The sequence below is a fragment of the Malania oleifera genome, chromosome 1 (genome assembly GCF_029873635.1).
Source record: "Malania oleifera isolate guangnan ecotype guangnan chromosome 1, ASM2987363v1, whole genome shotgun sequence".
Classification (NCBI taxonomy): domain Eukaryota; kingdom Viridiplantae; phylum Streptophyta; class Magnoliopsida; order Santalales; family Ximeniaceae; genus Malania; species Malania oleifera.
The window spans coordinates 13,899,906-13,922,771 of NC_080417.1; the positions used below are offsets into that span (position 1 = coordinate 13,899,906).

The 22,866-nt window shown below is 36.4% G+C and overlaps 1 protein-coding gene across 2 annotated transcripts in view; it reads left to right on the plus strand.

Annotated features, from left to right (window-relative positions):
* The window catches only part of LOC131143483 (protein MRG1), a 54,279-nt gene that overhangs the window by 13,301 nt on the left and 18,112 nt on the right, over positions 1-22,866 (plus strand). Inside the window, exons 5-8 of one of the 2 annotated variants that reach the window (XM_058091818.1) lie at positions 345-380; positions 1,195-1,235; positions 11,639-11,737; positions 21,598-21,677. In XM_058091818.1, coding sequence (XP_057947801.1) covers positions 345-380; positions 1,195-1,235; positions 11,639-11,737; positions 21,598-21,677 — 256 coding nt within the window. The remainder of the gene's footprint in view (positions 1-344; positions 381-1,194; positions 1,236-11,638; positions 11,738-21,597; positions 21,678-22,866) is intronic. The other variant, XM_058091826.1, reaches the window with a different exon arrangement.

Here is a 22,866-nt window from a genome sequence, read left to right on the forward strand (position 1 = left end):
AACTGCATTGCATGCTTGACAACACTCCTTAAAATATGGAGTTAACTTCGTACCACTCCTTGAAATTGGGAATTTGGGAATGAGAGCCATGTGTGCTGACACCTGGTTTTAATTAATGTATTTCCATCTTATCATACTTTAAAATTTCAATGATTACTGTTTTGATGTATCCATATTGTATAATACCTGTACCACGTATCAGTATTGATGCATCTTTCATTATTTTCCTTGTTCCCTTCCATTTTTTTTTTTGCAGAAGTGCATTTATATGCAGCAAGTTGTTGCATTATTTTTTCCTCATGCTGATACTAATTGTTCATTTGTTCTTTTGTTGAAATGTTTAGACGCAAAAGTGGATAAGGAGGACCTTAAGAACTACGGTAGTTCATTTTTTTTCCTTCCTTTTTTCAGTATTTGACTTGAAGTGATTGCTTTTTCATTCATGAATTGAATAGTTGTCTTTTATATGAATCCTATCATGATAACCATTTCCCATTTTTATCATCAGTTTCATCATCGCCATCCTTATTATTGCTCGCAAGTTATCACAGAGTTTTACTCAAAGCTTGAGTAGAAATGCCCCTTGTTTTATTGTTGCGAGACTGGATAATTGCCAATTTAATTTGCAGCTAGATAATATTGAAAATATTTATAGGACTAACAACAGAAGGTCCTCCTGTAGAACGTGAACTGATTCATAACATTTCACAAGCAGTGCATTCTGTGGCTTTGTATTTTGTTTAAGCTCTGTACCTTGCTGTAACACCGTGCCTCTGGTTTCTCTTCATCTCCATATTGGCACATCCAGAAGAATTCCACATTCAGTTGGATTGCTCTCTACCTCAAGAAGAACACATCTTGCACTGTTTATGGGTGTTAACTACTTAAGGTTCTTGGCATGGTGATGCTTCATTTTTTCCTTCAATCTCCTCTTTTTTTCCTGGGGTCCGAGAGGGGGAGTGCTGGGTGGGAATGGGGGTGGGGTTCTATGACATGCATTTTCTTTGAATTTTCATGTAGTGAAAACTTAATACTAGCTCTTTTATGTCATCTAATCTTTGTTCAATTATATGCTGATTAATTTGCAGTTTCCAGAAATTTTTACTATGTATAAGTAGCAAATCTGTCAAACTATTTTGTAAATATGTGCTTTGAACAAGCATTACATTTTTTGAAATATTAAAAATTTTGCAGTGGCAAGAGGAAAGAAGCGAAAGACAGACTCTGGTGTTGAGGTGGGTTCAATCTAGGTTGACATATTGTATATTAAACATTTGTATCTCATTTGTTGATTGTTACCTCCATCATAGGTTTTGTTTTTTAAATTGTGATGGAAACATATAGACGCCTTACAAGGTAGTCCAATGGGTGAGCTGTCAAACTAACTCAGATGTTCTGGGTTTGTTTCATTGTGAGATCATACCTATATTTAAGTGGACACCTGTGGCAGCCGCAGGGGGTGGGGTTGGGGGATCTGTGTCATGCAGTGTCCCAGAGGTACCTAGTTAATTTACAATTTCTGGTATTGAAAAATGATAGATGGTATGCTTGTTATTTTAATACATGATAACCCTAAATTTAGCCAAGTTAAAAAGGGAATTCATGTAAGGATAAGGCTTTGTTGTTGTTGATGTATTAACATTTTGTTATGGTATGCATAATCCTGTGCATTGTGGGATTCTTGTGCTTCTTGTCAATGTCATTGCTCCAAAGTTTGTGAGCAACCGAATATTTCCATCATGCTCATAGTTCTTGTTTGGGTCAAAACATCTCATGTTAGCTATGAACTTCAATTTTTAAACTTTTAGGGGGCTGCATTGACTGTAATATCATTATTACTCGTATGGCTTACCAAAAATACTATTGTCATTGATTGAAAGAAAAAATTGCCTGTCACGAATAACAACGAGTAACAGAAATTTGAAGAGAGATTTGCGAAGACAATACCCTAGGGAAATCTGAAGGGAGAATGCTGATCTCATCCAAAACTCTGCTTCTAGAACAGGGGATCATTCTTCTGCTTCCCCCAATGAGGATCCTTTTGTTGGTCTTTTGTTCTGAATTGCAGAACACGGCTCTCAATGGAGTTGTGGTGCCATTAAGTTACTGTTGCCAGATATAGGGGATCATTTACATCTTCATGGAGAAGCAAGCATATAAGATATGTTTGATGTCTTAAAATCAAATGGAGGTATTCTCATTTCTCAGTAAAAAGCTGGAGATTAAGCCATCAACATACACAATGTCATTGAACTTATGTAATTCATTTCTCCTAGTCACAAATGTTTCTTCCAAAAGTTAACTGCTGCAGCTTCCTGTTAAAACTTATAAGAGGCCTTGATTAAGTCCAGCATGCATCATATTATTATAACACAGATCCAGAAATAGTATTCTGGAAAGGAAGGTTTATAGGGACAAGAGATAAAAGGCTCATTGTCTTACCTCCTCTCCCACTTTTTAAAGAACAAAAACTGAAAAAAGTCGAAAAGTGAAGGAGGAAAAATCCTGTTTTTGAAGATATTGTTTTCTGTCGAAGACCAAAAAGGGCTTGAAGCAAATTAGTTTGAATTGGTTTATAAAGTGTAATTTTGAAAGAGGTCAAGAGTTGGAGGCAAAAAACTAAGTTGTTAGGCAGAAAGATTGTAATTCAAAAATTTTTCACAAGGTGACTAATGGGCAAATGAACAACAGCAAACATCAATAACAAGAATCCTGAAGTCCCACCAAGTAGGATCAGCTATATGAATTCTTTTCCGTCAATTGACACGATCAAGGGCATTTTCCAAAACTAACTTAAAAGCTGTTAAATCCTTCATTACAACCTCATTCCAAGTTATTTGATGTCTACTCCTACCTCTTCTAGTACCATTAACAACAACTAGCTTGCTTCTTCTCGTAGTGCACTACTTGGCTTTCATTTTGAATGGCCAAACCATCTAAGACGTCCCTCTCTTATCTTATCTTCTACTAGTGCTATTCATAGCTTGTTGCGAATATGTCCATTCCTTAATTTATCTTTTAATGTTTTACCACTCATCCATCTTAACATTAACATTTCAACAACTTTTACTTTTTCAATATGTTGTTTCTTAGTTGCCTAGCATTTTGATTTGTATAGCATGACTGGTCTTATAGCCATCCCATAGGACTTTCCTTTTACTTTTTAATGGTGTCTTACAATCTCGTAGCATGCCCAAAGCACTTCTCCATTTTATCCAACCTGCTGTAACTCTATGTACTACATTCTCTCCAATTTTTCCTTTTGCTTTTGTAATGGATCCTAGAAGTTGATATATACTAGTGCTATTGATTTCTCGATTTTCAAGTTTAATTTTATCTTCAATATTCCTTTGGCTGAAATCACATTTCATATATTCAGTCTTGTTTCTACTTATCCTAAAACTCGTAGACTCTAATTTTGTTCTCCAAAGTTCTAGCTTAGGTTCTACCCTACTCCTACTTTTATCAATTAGAACAATATCATCTGCAAACAACATACACCGTGGGATCTTATTTTGGATATTACTAGTGAGTTCATCAATCAAACGTAATTATATAAGAGAAATGGAGTTGAGAAGTGGGGAGGTAGGTAGTGATGTTCGGTTGATAAGAGTAATTAGAGTTAGTGGTGATTGGTTTTCTTTTAAAGGTCTATATGGTGAGGAGGATTTACAAAGGCAAACAATTAAGGGTTTAGAATGGAGTCATATTTCGGGGACTTAGATGTCTTGTTTGGAGAACTCCACCTGTGATGCACTTAATGTCCTAATTTTTTCACACATAGCCGGTCCCAAGCTCGGGTAAAGGAGGAGGGTTGCGTTAGGTAGCTAACAACTAGTGTAAAAATTTGTTAGATCACTATGATATGAATCCTTACCGAATATTCGCTGGGGCGTCCCCTACGAGCTACGCGCTGCACTTGAACCACTTGAGTGTAGCAAAAAGTGTGCGGTGGGCTAGGTCATCGCCCCTAAGCGACGTGCCATGTCGGCGCTCGAGTACAGTGTCAAATATGTGGGGGTTCTTGTATCATTTTGGACGTGGGCAGCTAAAGACGTTAGTTTGGGAAACTAGGATTAGATTAGCAATTTGAAATATAGGGACACTTACGGGTAAAAGCATGGAAATTATGGATATAATGATCAGAAGAAGAACTAATTTAATTTGCCTTCAAGAAACTAAGTGGGCGGGGGAGAAAGTTAAAGAAATTGATAAATCAAGATTTAAACTGTGGTACATTGGAAAAGAAAAACATAAGAATGGGGTAGACATTATTATTGACAAAAACTTAAAAGATAGCGTTGTGAATGTAACTAGAGTAGCGGATAGAATTATAAAAATCAAGATGGTATTAGGACAAGAGATAATAAATATCATTAGTGCTTATGCTTCTCAAGTCGGCTTAGCAGAAAATCTTAAGAGACAATTTTGGGAAGATAGGGATAGTATTATACAAGGCATACCAGGGACTAAGAAAATATTTATAGGAGGAGATTTGAATGAACACGTTGGAAGAGATGATAAAAATTATGAGATGATACATAGAGGATATGGATATGGAGACAAAAATAAGTCCGGGGAGATGATCTTAGACTTTGCTATGTCATATGATTTTAGTATAATGAATACTTGCTTTAAGACGAGAGAAGAACACTTAATAACCTTTAAAAGTAGATTTTTTTTAACTAGGAGGGTAGATCGTTTATCATGCAAGGATTGTAAAGTTATTCCAAGTGAAAGCCTAACCACACAACATAGAGTCTTAGTGTTAGATATATGTATTAAAAAATGGAAAAAAAAGGCATAAAATAAATCAGTGTAAGAGAACTAGATGGTGGAACCTAAAAGGAGAAAATATAATAAAATTTAAAGATAAAATGATCAAAGATGGGGATTGGACCATAGAGAATGGGATAGATACAAATACTCTTTGGAATAGATTAGCTAGCTCTATTAAAAAGATAGCAAAAGAGATTTTAGGTGAATCAAGAGAAAGATTCTTGAATAGCAAAGAGAGTTGGTGGTGGGATAAAAATGTACAAAAAATCATAAAGACGAAAAGAATTTGGTATAAAACGTGGCAAAAATGTAGAAATAGAGATAAGTTTCAAAAATATAAGGAGGCAAGAAAAGATGCAAAAAATGCCATTAGTAAAGCTAAATATAGATCATTTAATAGTTTTTATGATAGATTAGGTACAAAAGAAAGGGAAAGAGATATATTTAAACTTGCTAAAGTTAAAGAAAGGAAGAGTAAGGACTTAAGGAAATGTAAAATGTGTAAAAAGTGAGGATGTTATTGTCTTAATAAGGACGAAGACATTAAAGAAAGATGGTGAAGTTACTTTAGTAAGTTGTTTAATGAAAATCAAATAGAAGACTTAAACTTAAAATTGTCAAATGAAGAAAAGACTAAAAATATGAGATTTGTTCGTAAAATTAGAGTTAACAAAGTTAAGTCTGCACTAAAAAAGATGAAAAATGGGAAAGCTATGAGACCATATAACATTCCAATTGAAGTTTGAAAATGCTTAGGTGATAACGTAATTATATGGTTAACTAACTTATTTAATACAATTGTAAAAACTAAGAAAATCCCAGATGAATGGAGGAAAAACACTTAATACCTATATGCAAAAATAAAGGAGATATTCAAAATTGTAATAACTATTGTGGAATTAAACTTATGAGTCATACGATGAAACTATGGGAAAGGGTAGTTGAACAAAGATTAAGGTTAGAAACGAAGGTTTCAGAAAATTACTTTGGTTTTATGCCTGGGAGATCTACCACAGAAGCTATTTATCTTTTAAGAAGATTAATGGAAAAGTTTAGGAAAAATAAGAGAGACTTGCATATGATATTTATTGACCTTGAGAAAGCATATGATAGGATACTTAGGGAAGTTCTATGGTGGTTCTAGAAAAAAAGGGTGTATTTAGTAGGTATACTGATGTCATTAAGGATATGTACGATGGAGCAATGACTAGTGTAAGGACTCTAGATGGAGAAACCAGAGATTTTCCAATCACCATAGGTGTACATCAAGGATCTGCTTTGTGTCCTTATCTTTTTGTTTTAGTGATGGACCAATTGACTAAGAGTATTCAAAAAGAGGTTCCATGATGTATGTTGTTTGCAGATGATATTGTATTAATTGACGAAACTAGGGACGGAGTAGAGGCTGAGTTAGAATTATGGAGAGAAGTTTTGGAATCTAGAGACTTTAAGATAAGTAGAAATAAGACAGAATATATGAAATGTAATTTTAGCAATGATAGGAGAAATATTGGAGACAAAGTTAAACTTGATGATGAAGAAATAAATAACACTTGTAGATTTCGATACCTTGGATCTATTATGCACGTTGAAGGAGAAATCGAAGATGATGTAATGCATAGAGTTAAAGAAGGTTGGGTAAAATGGAGAAGTGCTTCAAGTGTGCTGTGTGATTGTAAAATACCCTTACAATTGAAAGAGAAGTTTTATAGGACAGCTATAAGACCAGCTATGTTATATGGATCGGAATGTTGGGTGACGAAGAAACATAATATCCAAAAAGTAAAAGTTGCCAAGATGAGAATGTTTAGATGGATGAGTAGTATAACATTGAAAGATAAATTAAGGAATGAACATATTCGTGGTAAGTTAGGTGTAGCTCCTATAGAAGATAAGATAAGGGAGGGACGACTCAGATGATATGGACACTTGCAACGTAGGCCACATAATGCACTTGTGAGGAATAGTGACTTAGTTACTGTGGGGGGTAGTAGAAGGGGTAGGGGTAGACCTAAAATAACTTGGGAGGAGCTAATGGGACTAAGGCTTGGTTTTGTTGTTGTTGTAGATGTCCTGGTTGGAGAGGCCTTTTGAGGTGGGGGAGGTCAAGGCAGTGGTGTTTAGCTTAGAGCAGCAGCGGGATAAGGCTCCTGGACAAGGCGGTTTCAGCATAGTTTTTTCCCATGAGTTTTGAGATGTGGTGAGGGAGGATCTAATGAGGTGTTTTTTGAGTGTCATGTTAATGGAAAGGTAGGGAAGAGTATTAATTCTACTTTTATCACCTTAGCGCTGGTCAACCGAGGTGTCGAATTATTGACCTACTAGTTTAGTATCTAGTGTGCATAAGATCATTGCACGTCCTTACTAACACTATTTCTCTTTCTTAGAGTGCTTTTGTGGGGATGGGGAGTGGGGGTGGATTGAAGATGCTATTTTAGTAGGCTAATGAGGTGGTGGAGGATCTTTTTCATGGAAAGAAAAGAAGGAAATTGTGTTCAAATTAGATTCTGAGAAAGCTAATGATAGATTCAGTTAGGAGTTCTTGGATAGGGTGCTAAGGAGGAAAGGTTTGGAGATAGGTGGAGGGATTGGATTAGTGATTGTTTTTGTTGTGCTTCTTTTCAGTTAATTAATGAGCACAGCCTAAAGGGTGGTTTAGATCATTTAGGGGGTTAGGCAAGGGGATCCTCTATCTGTGTTTTTATTTGTCCTTGCGGTGGATGCAATGGGTAGGATGATAGATAGGGCCTGCGGATAGTGGGTTGTGAGGGGTATTAAGGTGGTAGGGAGGAGTTGGTAGTTTTCCATTTGCAGTTTTCTAATGACACCATCATTTAAAGTTAATCAACAATAGATCATAATAATTTGAGAGTAAGTCAACTTGTCGAAGAAAGGGAATGGAAAAATGTATGAAGCTGTATCTAGGAGAAGAGAGCAATTGGTTTAAATTTGTCAAGAATATTTAACTTTCCTAAATCCTAAGTCTCACAAGTCAACTTTGTTTCAAATTACTTTCCAAAGAGAATACAAGACAAAGTCCAAATTTAAATTTGCAGTAAGTATATCAAAGGATCAATTCAAATTTCAGCTAATCAATAAGACAATTAGTATATGCTTTCCATTTAGCCAATTAGTCAATTCAAATTTTATTCAATGAATTTCAAGATTTTTAGGATTAAAAATAGTTTTAATTTGTTTGACGAATTAAAGTGAAAGTTAAAGTTTAAATTAAGTGAGTCCACGCATAAAGTATTGAGAATAATTGTTCCATATGAATGTGAGAAGATCCTGTAATTAGAAATTACGTAGCTAGAAAGTTGAGAAATTTACACTCCATGCATGAGACATCTTAAGGGTCGTTTGATGACATAGTCATCTCTTGTTCATCTCAATTCCTGCGCTTAATTTTGCAATTAGTCTAGCAAAAAATCTGAGTATCCATAATTAATATATTGAGAACATAAATTCCAATTTTGGAAATTATCAAAACTTAATCAGATGAAATATATTGAAGTTCAAGTGAACAAGCACACATAAATAAATTGTAATTATATTTCAACATATTTAAACATTTCTTATTCTTGAGAGGGATTTTGTTGGCTTTGGTGTATTACCAAGAGGTGGGGATGAATTGGGAAATTAAAATTTCCTAGGTTGATTTCAATTCCTCAATCAGTAATTCCCAACCTAGGGTCTATCTAAGCACATACCAATACCCCAACAGAATAATACTGAGCAATTATATAAAACAGATGCAGTAAACTCAGTATTTCCAAATCATTCACAATATTTAAAGCATGCACAACATTCATATAACTATTCAAATATAAACATACATGTGCATAAATTAAATTGCAGAAATATAAAGAGTATAGGGAAAGAGAGAGCCGACACAGGATATGTTATTGGGATTCGGCCAACTGTGCCTACGTCCCCGCCTTGGCTCACAAGTCCAAAGATTTTACTATGACTCACTTAACGGGTGGAGCGCACTGGTTACAAACAGGTCAATTCATGGGGCTGACCTTAACCTACAACCGCACCTTACCAGAATGGTGTACTTAGCTTTCCTAATCGGGTTTAAGCCAATCTGGGACTATTCAATAGAGCTAGTCTCCCTCTTCAGGCCCACGCCTGGAATACAATAATCAATATAATTTGTGTACAAACAAATGCTTCTTACACAAGCAGATATGTACCAATGATAATCAATTAACCACACATCAACAGTATAGGAATTGTAAGCTCAGTGATGTGATTTTCTGCAAGCAACACTCAGCAATGTATAATCTCAAATATGCTCAAGAGTGTTTTAACAAGTTAATCTTTGAAACAAGATATAACAAATCTCAATAATGGATTAGAGTTTCTAAGATTTTGGTAACTATATTCAAACCAACTCAAAAATATTTTCCTTAATGAAATAAGCACAAGAGTTGTTTGAAAAATATAGCTTGTAAAATACTTCGCACACAAAAATTATTGCTTTAGGAATCTAGCAATAACAATGCTAAGATCCTCAAGATAATGAGTTTTCCCAACACAAGATTTATCAAGTTAAATCTGTGGGTTAACTCTTGCTTAACTCTCCAAAATCAATAACAATTAACAAGCAATATAACGAGAGTATTAAGCAATTTGAAATGGAGTAATAGCACAATAGAAACTCTCACAATACTTGGATTGATCAAAGGAAGGAGTGTATGAGAGTATTTGAAGTAGTATAGGCAAGATAGGCTATTTGAATTTGAGAGGATTTTTCACTAATGATCTTGTTAATCTTGTCCTAATTTTCACAAATGAGGCCCTATTTATAGAAGTAGGCCAAATTATAACTGTTAAGGACATGGGGGGAATTATTAATATTGTTTTAAAACCATTAAGAAATATTAACCCCGTTTTAACCGTGCTTAACCGCGGTAAAAATAAAATAAGATGAGAGTTTTTGGGTGCCCGATCCACGGTTTGGTCGCCTGAACAGACTCAGTAGAAAAAGTTATTTTTGAACGTTTGGGTGCCCGAATCTGGGCTCGGTTTGCTGAACGAAGGCGATTTTCATTTTGTCTGTGTTTTGGTTGCCTGGTCAAGAGTTCGGTTAACCGAACTCATGTGTTTGGTTGCCTGAGGCTATTTTGAATGTGACGTTCGAGCTGTCGAGTTGGTGGGAAAGGTTAGAATTATGGTTCGGTCGCCCAAGGACGATGTGGTCATTTAAGTTCAGCCGTCGGAAACCAATTCAACATTCTAACCGGTCAATGGTTCAGTTGCTCGAAGTGTTTTGAACACTAAGGGTTCAGTTGCCCAACCTCTCACAGATTTGGCGTTTATGTCTTATTCACTTTAATTGACTCCCTTGATAATGCAAGTGATTTAGGGGACTATCTTAAGTATATGTGCAAGGACCTAGGGTTAGTCTACAGTCTAGGTTTTCTGATTAAACCTAAAAACTTGCCGTCGGTCGACCGTAGGGTGCCCTAATGACATTCGGTTCCCTATGGTCAATCTACGGTCATTTTAAGCTTACAATTACCTACATGCATTACATGCAGAGATTATTACAGACCGATATAAATTATTAAAGACCGAAATATAATAAATGCAATTACAAATGAAGCATAAGCAGGTCTTCTTCTTTTGCCCTTCATTTTCCCATTGAATATGCCAAGAGTAGATCTTTAAGGCTTTCAGGCTTCCATCAATCCTTTCTCATGTGTGTGCACTGAATTAATGACCTGTTCAAGTTCTAGGCACACCCATTAGTAATATGCAGTTTGTCATAATCAAAACCAAAGATCGGACTCAAAAAGTCAATAGATTCCCTTTTCTTTTCTTGAGAGGGATTCCTTTTTCTTTGTATTTTCATTCAACAAGGGTTTTCATTGATATAGAATTGGAGGAGCTTTCTTCTTTGCTTATTGTGTTGGAGAGTTGCTATATCTCCAATAGGAGTGATGCTGGAACTTAGGATTTGAAAATTCATTGGGGGATTATATGTGTAATTTTTTTTTTTCTCTGGTTTAGTTAAGGCTTATGTGTCTTATCTTCTTTTTCGAGGCATATGGGATGCTGAAGTTCCTTCCATGATAAAGGTGTTTGTTTGGCTGGTGGCCCTTAATAAAGTTGACACCAAAAATCTGCTGCAAAGTAGGAGACCTTCTAAAGCTTCTTCTCTAGACACGTGTCCCATGTGTAGAAATAGCTGTAAGGATGCAGCCCATTTGTTTCTATGCTGCTCATTTTCGGGGATTGTGGAACATTCTATTTGGAGTTATTTATTTATTTATTTGTAAATTATGGGTTTGCCTCAAATTGTTGGAGGATCCTTTGGGTATTTCCTTTTTTGGTTTTGTTGGAAAAGTGTGCTCTTTGTGCCGTTCTATGGGGGATTTGGCTGCAAATGAGTGGTGGTTCTTTGGGACAGAATTTGTTATTTGGCTTCTCTTTAGTCTTAAGCATACTGTTTTAAGGGCAGCCGTTCTCAGGATGTTAACCAAGACAGGGTGGCATTATTAAGATGTTGCTGGTGTTTTTTTTTTTCTTCTTTTGTTTGAGGACTTCTTGTTCTCTTTCATTGTATTTGTTTCTCGTTTCTTGTCTTAATAAAGCTTCCTTTTCTATAAAAATAAATATTTTTATTTTGATTTGCTTGATATTAATATCCAGTGTCATGTTATATAATTTGGATGAATTTTGGTTTAGATATTGCTTGTGCGGAAGATAATTATTCTTGTCTATGCACAGAAATTGTAATTTATTCCTTGGTCATGGCAGAGCTATAAGCACACATGCTAACACATGTTTTGGTTTCATCTGAAATTTGTTGATACTGATGAGCTAATTTTGGTTTCTCAATTTGTAGAAGGATAATATATCTGTGGAAAAGCTTGTCAAGATTCAAATCCCGTCGACATTAAGGAAACAGCTGGTGGATGATTGGGAATTTGTCCAGCAGGATAAGGTATGCATACTAAAAAATATCTGAACCATTTTCTTTGGTTGGCGTGACATTTGATGATGCTTGAATATTGTTTTATTTTAAGTTGGATTTAATGCGTAAATTTAGTCCAACCTTATTGTTGCTGTTTATGTGTGTGTTTCAAAGTTTCTTGATGTTGAATAATTGGGTAAACTCCCCCTCTATTTATAATATATGTCAAGTACAATACCAATGACCATAATACCTTTACTAACTCACACTTACTGACATAAATCTAACACATAATAGTAATGCTAAATGACTAAATAAATGTTAACACTCCCCCTCAAGTTGGAGCATATAAATCATATGCTTCTAGCTTGTTGCAAATGCATTTCACAGGAGCACCTCCCAAGGCTTTAGTGAACAAATCAGCAAGCTGAAACTTTGACTTCACATGAGTGGTTGTAATGAACTTTTGTACAAGTTTCCCTCGAATAAAAGGACAATCAACTTCAATCTGCTTTCTGCACTCATTGAAGACTGGATTGGAGGCAATGTGAATAGCAGCTCGATTATCACACATCAACTCCACAGGCTAAGAATGTGGAAAGCTTAGTTCTTTCAACATGTCCTTCAACCAAACAAGTTGACACGTAGTATGCTCCATAGTCCTATACTTTGACTTAGCACTTGACCTTGCCACCACAGTTTGTTTCTTACTTTTCCAAGACACCAAGTTACCACTGACAAAGATACACTTGGTTGTGGATCTTTGGTTATAAGATGACCTGATCCAATCTGCATTTGTATATTCCTAAATATGAGTGTGACCTCTCTGTGGTGCATCTTTGAGATATCTCAAAATGCAAATTGCTACTTCCCAGTGACTTGTTTTCGTGGAATTGAGAAACTGACTCACAACACTTGCTGCGAAGGATATTTCTAGTCGATTGACTGTGAGATCATTCACACTTGTTGTGAAGGATTTATCAAGTCGATTGATTGTGAGATTATTCAACTTTTCAACAAGTTTCCTATACCGTTCTAAATTAGGCAACAAATCACCCATATCTAACACTAACTTACAATTGGGTTCCATGGGTGTATCAATAGGTTTGCATCCCAATAGTCTTGTCTCATCTAAAAGATCAAGAACATACTTATTTTGTGACAAGATAGTTCTCGTACAAGGTCTCGATACTTCTATACCTAAGAAGCTTGTCAATGGTCCCAAGTCCTTGGTCTAAAACTTACTCTGTCGGAAAAGCTTTAGGTCTTGGATGCTTCAATCATCGTCATCAATGATCACAACGTCATCCATATGCACAATGAGCAAAATCCTGCTAGATGGAGTAGGATGAATACAAAGTGATCTATTGCACACAGTTGGAGGCCAAACTCAATTACCAACACTAAATCGGCCAAACCATGCTCTCAGAGATTGTTTTGAGCCATATAATGATTTCTTAAGCCATCACACTGAGCTTGACTTTCTCTGAGCAACTAATCCAGGTGGTATGCTCCATATATACCTCCTTATGATAGGAAAGCATTCTTCACATGTATTTGATGTAGAGACCAATCACAAGTAGTGGCTAAAGAGATGAGTAAATGTATTGAGGCAAGTTTAGCGACCAGAGAGAATGTTTGGATAATCCAAACCGTAAACCTAAGTATACCCCTTAGCAACAAGCCGAACCTTCAAACGAGCCACAAAACCATTAGGATTGACTTTTACATTGTACACCCAATGACAACCAAACGCAAACTTATCAGGAGGAAAAGTGATCAAATCCCAAGTATCATTATCATGTAGTGCACGCATCTCTTCAACCATTGCAGTCCTCCTCCCAAAATGGGATTGGGCTTAATAAATAGATTTCGGAAGAGCAACAAAAGATAAGAGTACTGATGAAATAGTAATACGTGGGTGACAAGAAATTATAACAAACAAAATTAGACATTGGATGTTGGGTATAACTGTGTTTACCTTTCCGAATAGCTATAGAAGGATCAACATCATAGGAAATAAGATCATCTAACGAGGGAACGAGAGGCTCGGTAGTAGAAGCTAGAGGAGGCTCTCCTCTCGTGAGTCATTGTTGTATACTTGCAAATAGGGATGATCTAATTGAAGAAACCCAATGCTTTCAATCTTGTACCCGTACATAGAACACCAACTGAATATTGACAAAGAAAAGTGAAAGCAAACAAGTAAATCATTTAGTGTTGGAGGGACTGACTCGTAGCTAGGATCCCATCTCTCTTCGACTTTGATTCGTCTCGTCTTCTCTTATGAAATTCATAGTTATCGCTCCTAGTTTTACTGCTTTCCCCAACATAAGGACTCAAACTTACTGAAGATGTAGGAGAATTGGGCACATATAATAGGTTGGGATCTGGACGGTAAGGCAAAGGAAGGGACTCATCAAAGTCAATAGAGCTCAAGGAATCAGAGTAGTATGATGTAGACTCAAAAAAGGTGACGTTAACAGAGACAAAAAATCAATGTAAAGTAGAGCTATAACATCGAGTATAGGAATAGCCCAGAAAAATGCATTTGATAGCACGAGGATCCAATTTATTCGTTCCTAGAGTTAATTGATGGACAAAGGACACAACCGAATATACAAGGAGGAAGGGAGAACAAAGAAGCCTTAGGGAAGATAACTGAATATGGGATTTTACCATCAAGGACATAGGGTGACATTTTATTGATGAGGGAGCAAGCTATGAGGACAAAATCACTCCAAAAAAAATTTGGGGACATTCATTTGATATAATAGGGTATAAGGGACTTCAAGAATATGTCAATTTTTTTGCGTTGCAAACAAGAGTACTGATGGATCATACCAAAAATAGTCATATATGTAGTGAATTGGGTACTGAAGTACTCCTTAACATTATCACTACGGAGTGTCATGACTGGCATATGAGTCTTTATTTGAGAACAAAAGGCACAAAAGATATTAAACAACTCAGAATGATCTTTCATTAAATATAACCAAGTCATCCTAGAGTAGTCATCTACAAATGTAACAAAGTACCAAAACCCCAACTTTGACGTGACACGATTAGGACCCCAAATATCATAATGGAATAGCAGAATAGCATGAAAGGACTATCGACCTGTTTTTTGACAAAGGAAGCAAAGGGAACACAATGATGTTTTCCCAATTGACAAGACTCACACTCAATCTTAGACACATAACTCAATGTAGGAACTAGCTGTTTCAACTTGTCTAAGGATGGATGACCAAGGCGACAATGGGTTTGAAGTGGTGTAGTTGCGGCTGTGCAGCAATGGAAGGAGAAAGTGACTCAAAGAGTAGTAAAGCTCACGAGCTTCATGTGCTGTGCCAATTGTCTTCCTCGTCTTCAGATCCTGAAGAACTACAAAATCAAGAAAAGAAGTGACAAAGTGATTTAGTGAGTTTGTAAGCTTAGTAACTGACATGAGATTGAAAGGGGATTTAAGAATGTATAAAACAAAAGAAAGAGAGATGGAAGGAGTAGGATTTACTGTTCCTATCTCCTTAACAGCAATAGTGGACCCATCAGCAGGGGTAACTTGAGGTAGATTTTTAGAATACTGGATGGCAGAAAATAAGTTGGTTGCACCTGTTATATGGTCAGCAGCAGAGGAATCGATAGTTCAAGGACTAGTGGGAAAGATACCAGATGACATATAGAGTGTAGGATTACCTTTCTGGGCAAAAGATGCAATGTTATTAGACACTTGTTGAGAAAATTGATACTATAAAAACCTTGAATACTCCTCTAGTATGCTCACAGTATGGAGTTCACTCAAACAAGTGACTAACGAGAGAACCATACTTTTGGAATTTGCTAACTCCATCCTAACAAACTTAGACCAATGATAACAATATTAATTTCTGGAACAATTGGAACAACCACGAACAAGGTGAATTACCATGAACGAGTCATAAATAAATCAGTGCAAGGCTGCCACAGCACCAATAGATTCGGGCACAGCTCCAAGAAACCAACACACAGCTCTAGAACAATTGGAGAGATGAACCACCAAAACTACCACGGAAAAATCATCAACAAACTTATATGACATTGCCCCAGCCTCACAAAAAACAGCTTATGAACAGTACCGCTGCTCCAAGAAAAAGCCTTTGCTAACAACAAACAACTTACAGATTACCACAAGTGCTTGGTCAAAACAGAGATTGGATCTTTGAGCAAAACACATGCCCAACAACTTGATATTTTGGTCTATGGAAGGAACATTGAATAAAAAAACACAGCAAATCCCACTGTTTCAGACCCAATAAACTCAATAACCATTGACAAACAGCTTCTGAAGCATCAAACAACCATTCCTCGAGCGCTGCAAGATCTAACTTCAATGATAGGTCTCTCCCTCTTATTTATAATACATGTCAAGTGCAATGCCAATGACCGTAATACCCTTACTAACTCTTACTAACATAACTCTTAACACATAATAATAATGCTAAATGACTAAACAAACATTAACAGTTGATTTCATATGGCTACAGTGCTTTAAAAAAAGCAACATGCCTCTGTCACTGTATCAAAATGTCAACAAACCTTCCCCTGATTGTATGTCAATGAACACGTGAATCCTTCTTGACTAATATGATTTACCTACTGTCAATTTTGAGCTGCATTATTTTGGAATTTCCCCTTATATTTTTCTGGAAGTCTCCTTAGCGATACATTCATTGGTCTTTGGCCTTTGACCTTTTGTTGTACATGGCCAACATTGTAATTATGGTTGATTGTACGTGCTTTTTATCAACAATTCTACTCAAATTTTATCTTTCTGCATTTCTGGTGATATAACTCCCTTCTCTGGGAAGCTTCTAACCACTGGACAGCTTGTATTGTAATTTTAATTTAATTTGCGTAGGTTCTGTCATCCATCAGTGTTGGTCACTTGCTTAAGTCAACAATATTTATTTATTTTTTTGACACTTTTTTTTTTCTGAAGAAAATATTAAAAGTGGTTATGTCAACTAATGTTCTAAGGGGTGACATTTTTTATGGTGCAAATCCTCATGAAGTTGGGGAATGGATTATAAAGATATATTCCATTCATTTTCTTTTTGTTGTGCAGCTTTTTGAAGTCTTTGGTAGTAGTTGGATTTTAAAGGTCCATGCTGTTAATATTTTCAATTGGTTGTTGTTGGTCTAGATGACACTCAGAAGGGGGAGGGTGAATTGGGCGTAACAATAATGTGTATTATGCAGAAGCTAGCTGCAGACTCACCATCAAACAACCAATAAACCAAAGTTAGGAGATGAGGGAGAGAGTGGCAAACACATTTTTATAGCGGTTCATCTGCGACATGGACTATGTTTCTCCCCAAGAGCTCTTCTGGGCAGTCCACTATCACAAAACAAGTACATTGCACCGTTTGCACCATACATGGGATTCTTGATCCCCACAATCCTTCACCAACTCTAGTTTCTCAATCCACAATTAAGTCATAGCACTTTTGGTTTCTAAACCTAAACAACAGTTACAATCATTAAGGTTCTTGAGCCCCAAACTCGAGGAATTCTCTTTTTTCAACAACTCACAAGAGAAATAAAGTTGCACAATAGCCCTTAGCTCAAGATCTCACTATAAAGAATATTACATTAAGTAGGAAGTTGGAAAGAATAAGAGAATTTGTTTCAGCCTTGGTTCAGTATAAGGTGTTCGGCAACACTTGCAAGATGTCCCACATTAGGCCAATTAGTTTCATGGATAATCATTCTAAGTTTAAACTTTTATTCTTATAAATCCAAGCATGCAATAGCTGTTGTAAGACTACAAATATTTGGGGAAATTTAATTCCTCAAACCGGCAGTTCCATATTGCTCTTAAATATCCAAGGTTGGAAGCTTATTCTTGCATTCACATAGTTTCTTGCTAGTGTATTTCAAAAATCTTCCAGATAAATTTCTAAGTTTGCAAATATATTATTCTGAAGCTAGGAAATTGACCATAGTTGTCAAAGGCACACCGAAGGCTTGTATTGTTGTGAGATGCACTGCGGCAATAGCCTCCTTGTTTCATCCAGGCCAAGGCGAGGTGACCTTGCTAAGGCACAGTGAGGCACTCACCTTGAACATCGCATGAGGCTTTTAACTTATTGCACTTGTACATTTTTCATTTATTCTTGAACACCGCCTCCCCCCTCCTCCTTTTCCTTTTCCTCTTTTAATCTTGAGATTTTTGGTTTGTGTGTACATGATTATAAGAAAAAAATTAAAATTCGATGAGCACTATCTTAACTGATTTATTTTTATCTTTGTCTGAACCCTCTGATATGTCTGCGGCCTGCTGTTAGAAAAGAAGTGAGCCGCCATACTGGATCAAAAGCTATTATTACTTGTTTCTGTTCCAGTTGCAACATCTCTCAGGTCCCTCTTTCTCTTGATGAAGGCATTAGCAACTGCAACCCTATCTTCTTCCTCTTCTCCTTCTTCTTCTTCTTCTTCTTTGACCAGCTTTGTCACCTCTCTCTTCTTTTTTCTTCTTCTGCTGCTACTGCTGCTGTTGGCCTGCTGGTCACAATTAGAGCTGCTGTGACTGCTGCTGTTGGCCTGCTGGTCACAATTAGAGCTGCTGTTTCTGCTGCTGTTGGCCTTCTTCTTCTTCTGTTCTCGGTGGCCTGGTGCTCATGATCAGAGCTGCTGTAATCCCTCTTCTTTTTTCTTCTCTTGCTTTCTCTCATGGCTAGCTCTCTGTCTTCACCTCCCAACCCCCTCGTTTGAAGTTCTTTTTTCTAGCTGTTTTTATCCTAGCAAATTTGTTGATTCTTGTTTCCTAGAAACACATTGTTTAGATGAATTGAGATATTTTTGAATTTGAAAATAAAACCTGCGTGGAAATTCTGTATACAGTTATAACTGAAATTGAACCATGAGATGTCTCAAGTGAAGAGTGATGCATTTCACATAAAGTATCTTGACCAGATTAAATAAACATAAATTATTCAATAATGCTTGCATGCATGCTAGTTTCATTAAACAAGAAAAATTAAGCTTTGTTATTATCAAAATCAATCCTTTGGGTCAATAGCTGTTATTTTTCTCCTTCTCTTGGATTGGTGTCTGTTAGATTACAACCTAAAAGCTTAAGCTGTTAGGTTGTGGGCCAACAATGTATATCAAGCTTTGACACTCCCCCGCACGTGCTGCCCGACAACACTTGGAGAATACGCACACGATAGACACCCATTACAGGGAATATAATAATATTTTTAAAAAATACATAATAAACGCGGGCAATGAGACTAGAACCCAAAACCTCCTGGTAACCAGCTTTGATACCATGTTAGGTTACCACTTTACCTAAAAGCTTAAGCTGTTAGGTTGTGGGCCAACAATGTATACCAAGCTTTGACAGTGTCCACTATATCTTTTTTTGTTGTTTCATTTCTAGAAACTGTATGAGATCCAGAATCTTGTGGGAGTAAGATGTTTTAGTTATTTGAATTTTTGGATTAAGGAGATGACTGGTGGATGGCGGATAATGTTGTATTTTATTGTTCTCTCCATTGATGGTTTGGTAGTTGAATACATTTACCCTGAATATGTATTTAAGCAGGGTATGTAGTGCAATGCGGGAGTCATTGTATGTGCATGGGAGAGAAGAAAGGGCTGTGCAGATAGCAGTAGCACAGCATTTAAAATTAACAAAATAAATATTTATTAACATGAAAAGTAGCATCTCACAAAATTTTCAATTACAATATATTGTTTACACACTAGTTCAACATGCACATATAGTGGTGGGCAATCTATTTATATTGGAAGAGATATGGTTGCTGCTTGTCAAATTTTTAGAAACTTCTGTAGGAGAGAGAATTAGAGGACTGGTGTCATGTGTTTTGTCCCAACCTAGAAAACTCCAAACCTCAATAACATTGGTTGATCATTCCCCAACTCACAAGAACCTCAACCTTTTATTTATTTATTTATTTTTTGAATCCACAAAAATGCCTTTGCTAAAAATCGCATGACTGAGGAAAAATTCTCAATTTAATAAGAGTTCGCACTTACTGAATTTGGCATAGATTTGTCACTCACTGAACATCTTGAGTACCATTTAGAGGTGCTCTACATGCTTCTTTCTACTATAGGAGTACACGAGGATATAATCAATCAAACAATCACAAAATGGTTTAAGTATAGATCAAACACTTGATTCATCAAATCCATAATGCAGCAGGGGCATTAATTAACCCAAAAGACATAACTAAAAATTTGTAAACTAAATATAGTGAGTTCTAAAAGTTTTTATTGAAACATCAAGTTCTTTGATCCTTAATTTGATGATAACCTAACCACAAGCCATTAACATGAGGCAGTAGGTACTTCTTATGTACATTCACATTGTTTAACTACTTATAGTCAAAGCATAATCAGAGAGTGTTGTCTTTCCTTCTCAAACAATAGCACTGGTGCACCTTAGTCATACGCTCTGTCAAATAAAGCTCCTATCCTAATTCTTATAGTCCAGCCTTCAATTCCCTAAACCTCTGATCATATTGGGCTACTGTCATGGCATCATTAATCAATCTTGAGAAGCTCATTTTTCCCCTCCACTTAGTCTCTCTCGCAATAATCCTTATAAAACTTCAAATCAAATGTGAGTTGCTACCGACTGCCACACTAGCCTCACCCTTAGTAGAAATAAAGCAAACTCGGAACTTCTCCCTGTCAGTAAGTTCCATGTGGTGGTAAACCAAACGATGCACTCTAATCATTATGTTAGATTACCACTTTACCTAAAAGCTTAAGCATTTAGGTTTTCGGTATATATCAAGCCTCAACACTTCCCTGCATGTGCCGCCTGACAGCACGTGGAGAGATAAACACACAATAGATAACACTCATGATAGGAAATATAATAATTTTTTAAATACCACACAATAAACATGGGCAACAAGACTAGAACTCAGAACCTCCTAGTATGTTAGATTATCACTTTACCTAAAAGCTCAAGCTTTTAGGTTTTGGGCCCATAATGTATATCAAGCCTCAACACATTTCATTCAAAACGGTGCTTTAGATTGGATGGATTTAGGGTGCTTAAAAAATTCTTGGTCCCCTACTTGTGGGCCTGCTCAAAAGAGTAGTCAGAAGATCCCTTATCCCTACCATGTGAGAGCAACCCCTAACAGTAGCTGAAACAAAAGTATGGGTTAGTAAATCTGCTGTATGCAGAACTAAGGACATTCGGGGGTATCGTAGAAGGAAATGCTAGTGCAGATGCATATGGAGTAACACTATTGTTTGGCTCCTGTGAGGAGTTATCTGCAGAAATATGGTCGACCTTTGGTTATCTGCAAAGAGGAACAAGAAAAAAAAACCAAGAAATCCTGTGGGGCTGCAAGTGCACATAGGACGTACCAGGAAGACAAATTGACTCATAATGCAAGGATACAAAAATATGAGTCTACAGTACCTATAACCTTGGCTTTGATACCACAAAAGTGTCACACCCTGACCAACAATACTCCAAACCTCTATAACACTGATCGATCATTTGCCAACTCACAAGAACCTCAACTTTTTACAATTTTTTTAAAATTAAATGTAAACCATAATATCTTGAATTCTTTTCGTCTTGTCTCTATTTATTTTTGGGCAAACAGAGTTTTCTTCTGAATCCCAGCATTTGTGATAGGGTTGAAATCTGAATTTTTTTAGTCTGGCCTGACTTGATTAAGTGGGACTCACTGGGTCAGGCTGCGACATGCCAGTACTCCAGTTTTTAAAGCCCTTTTATTATGTTACACAAAATGCATGTGTTCCATTTGGGAAATTTATTCTGATCTGCCTTTTTTAATGTTATATATAACTGATTAACTTGAAAATCTCGGTGGGCAATCCTTGTCTTGCAGCTTGTTAAACTTCCACGCTCTCCGAATGTTGATGACATATTGACGAAGTACCTTGAGTACAGGTCAAAGAAAGATGGCATGTAAGTTCTGCTTGTTAGCTATAAAAATCTCTGGGCTCATTGATTATGTTATTCACATGCCTGTACTTATGCTTTGTGTTTGTGCTTGTGAACTTGAGGAATTTTTTTTGTTTTTGTTTTCACTATGATTGTGTTGTGAATTCCTGATTAGAATATCTTTTCCATGGGAAAAAAATTTGGATCTTACTATTTGGAATATAGTCCAAAATATGCAATGTGACTTCAACAGTAGGGAACTGTCTAGTAGATATTGGACTGTATTTTGGTGAAGAATTATGGTGCATAGTTTGGAATTAGCAGTCATTACATAGTGTGGTAACTGTTACATAACAGGATTGCAAGGTCCGAGTTCTGTTTGCTTTAACTGTGCAATTTAAATTCTTGACCAAGATGGCCTAACGCCACTGAACCATTCGTAATAGCCATTATAATTCTGTTACTGGCTTAAACAGCTCAATACAGACTGTTATTTTTTTAATAGAAAAATGAATTTATTAAAAAAAGGAGGAAAGAATTACAATGTAAAAGAGGACAAGAAGTCCTCAAGATTTAAATACAAACAAAACAAATAATTAAAAAAATCAAACGTACAACTCTGAGAAAGAAAAAACTACTACTAAATCAAAAGGCCTCTTTTCAAAGCCCAATACTAGGGTTATAATTGGTTCTATGGTTTGGTTGTTGGAAAAACCAAGTACTGAACCGAACCCCTTGATTTTAAAATATTATATACTGAGACCGAACCGTGAACAGTCGGTTAATAGAAAAACCAAACAACTGGTTTTCTGGTTCTTCGGTTAAATTCATTGTTCTAAAATTTTGAACTGAAGGATCAAATAGAAAGTATACTCCAGCCCACCGCGAGCTTCCATGGCCTTAACTGGGTAGGGACTCAAGTCTTAATTCCGCATCATGAGTTGGAGAAGCAAGGAGGTTGGAGTTGGTATTTATAGGAGGGAAATCTATTCCCTTTCCATGCACAACTGATGTGGGAATTTTGCAAAGGGAGGTGGGCATGGGCAATTGCAGTTAGCAGACTGGGCAGTGCTCCGTTTCTGCTGCAGAGGCCAGAGGGGCAATTCCTTACTTAGCTACTTGTCCTAAATTGAAAATTCAGAAGGTGGGGGAGCCTCACCACCTGTATAAAGTGCCACATCCCATGGTAGTTACATCCTGTTATTTTGATAAA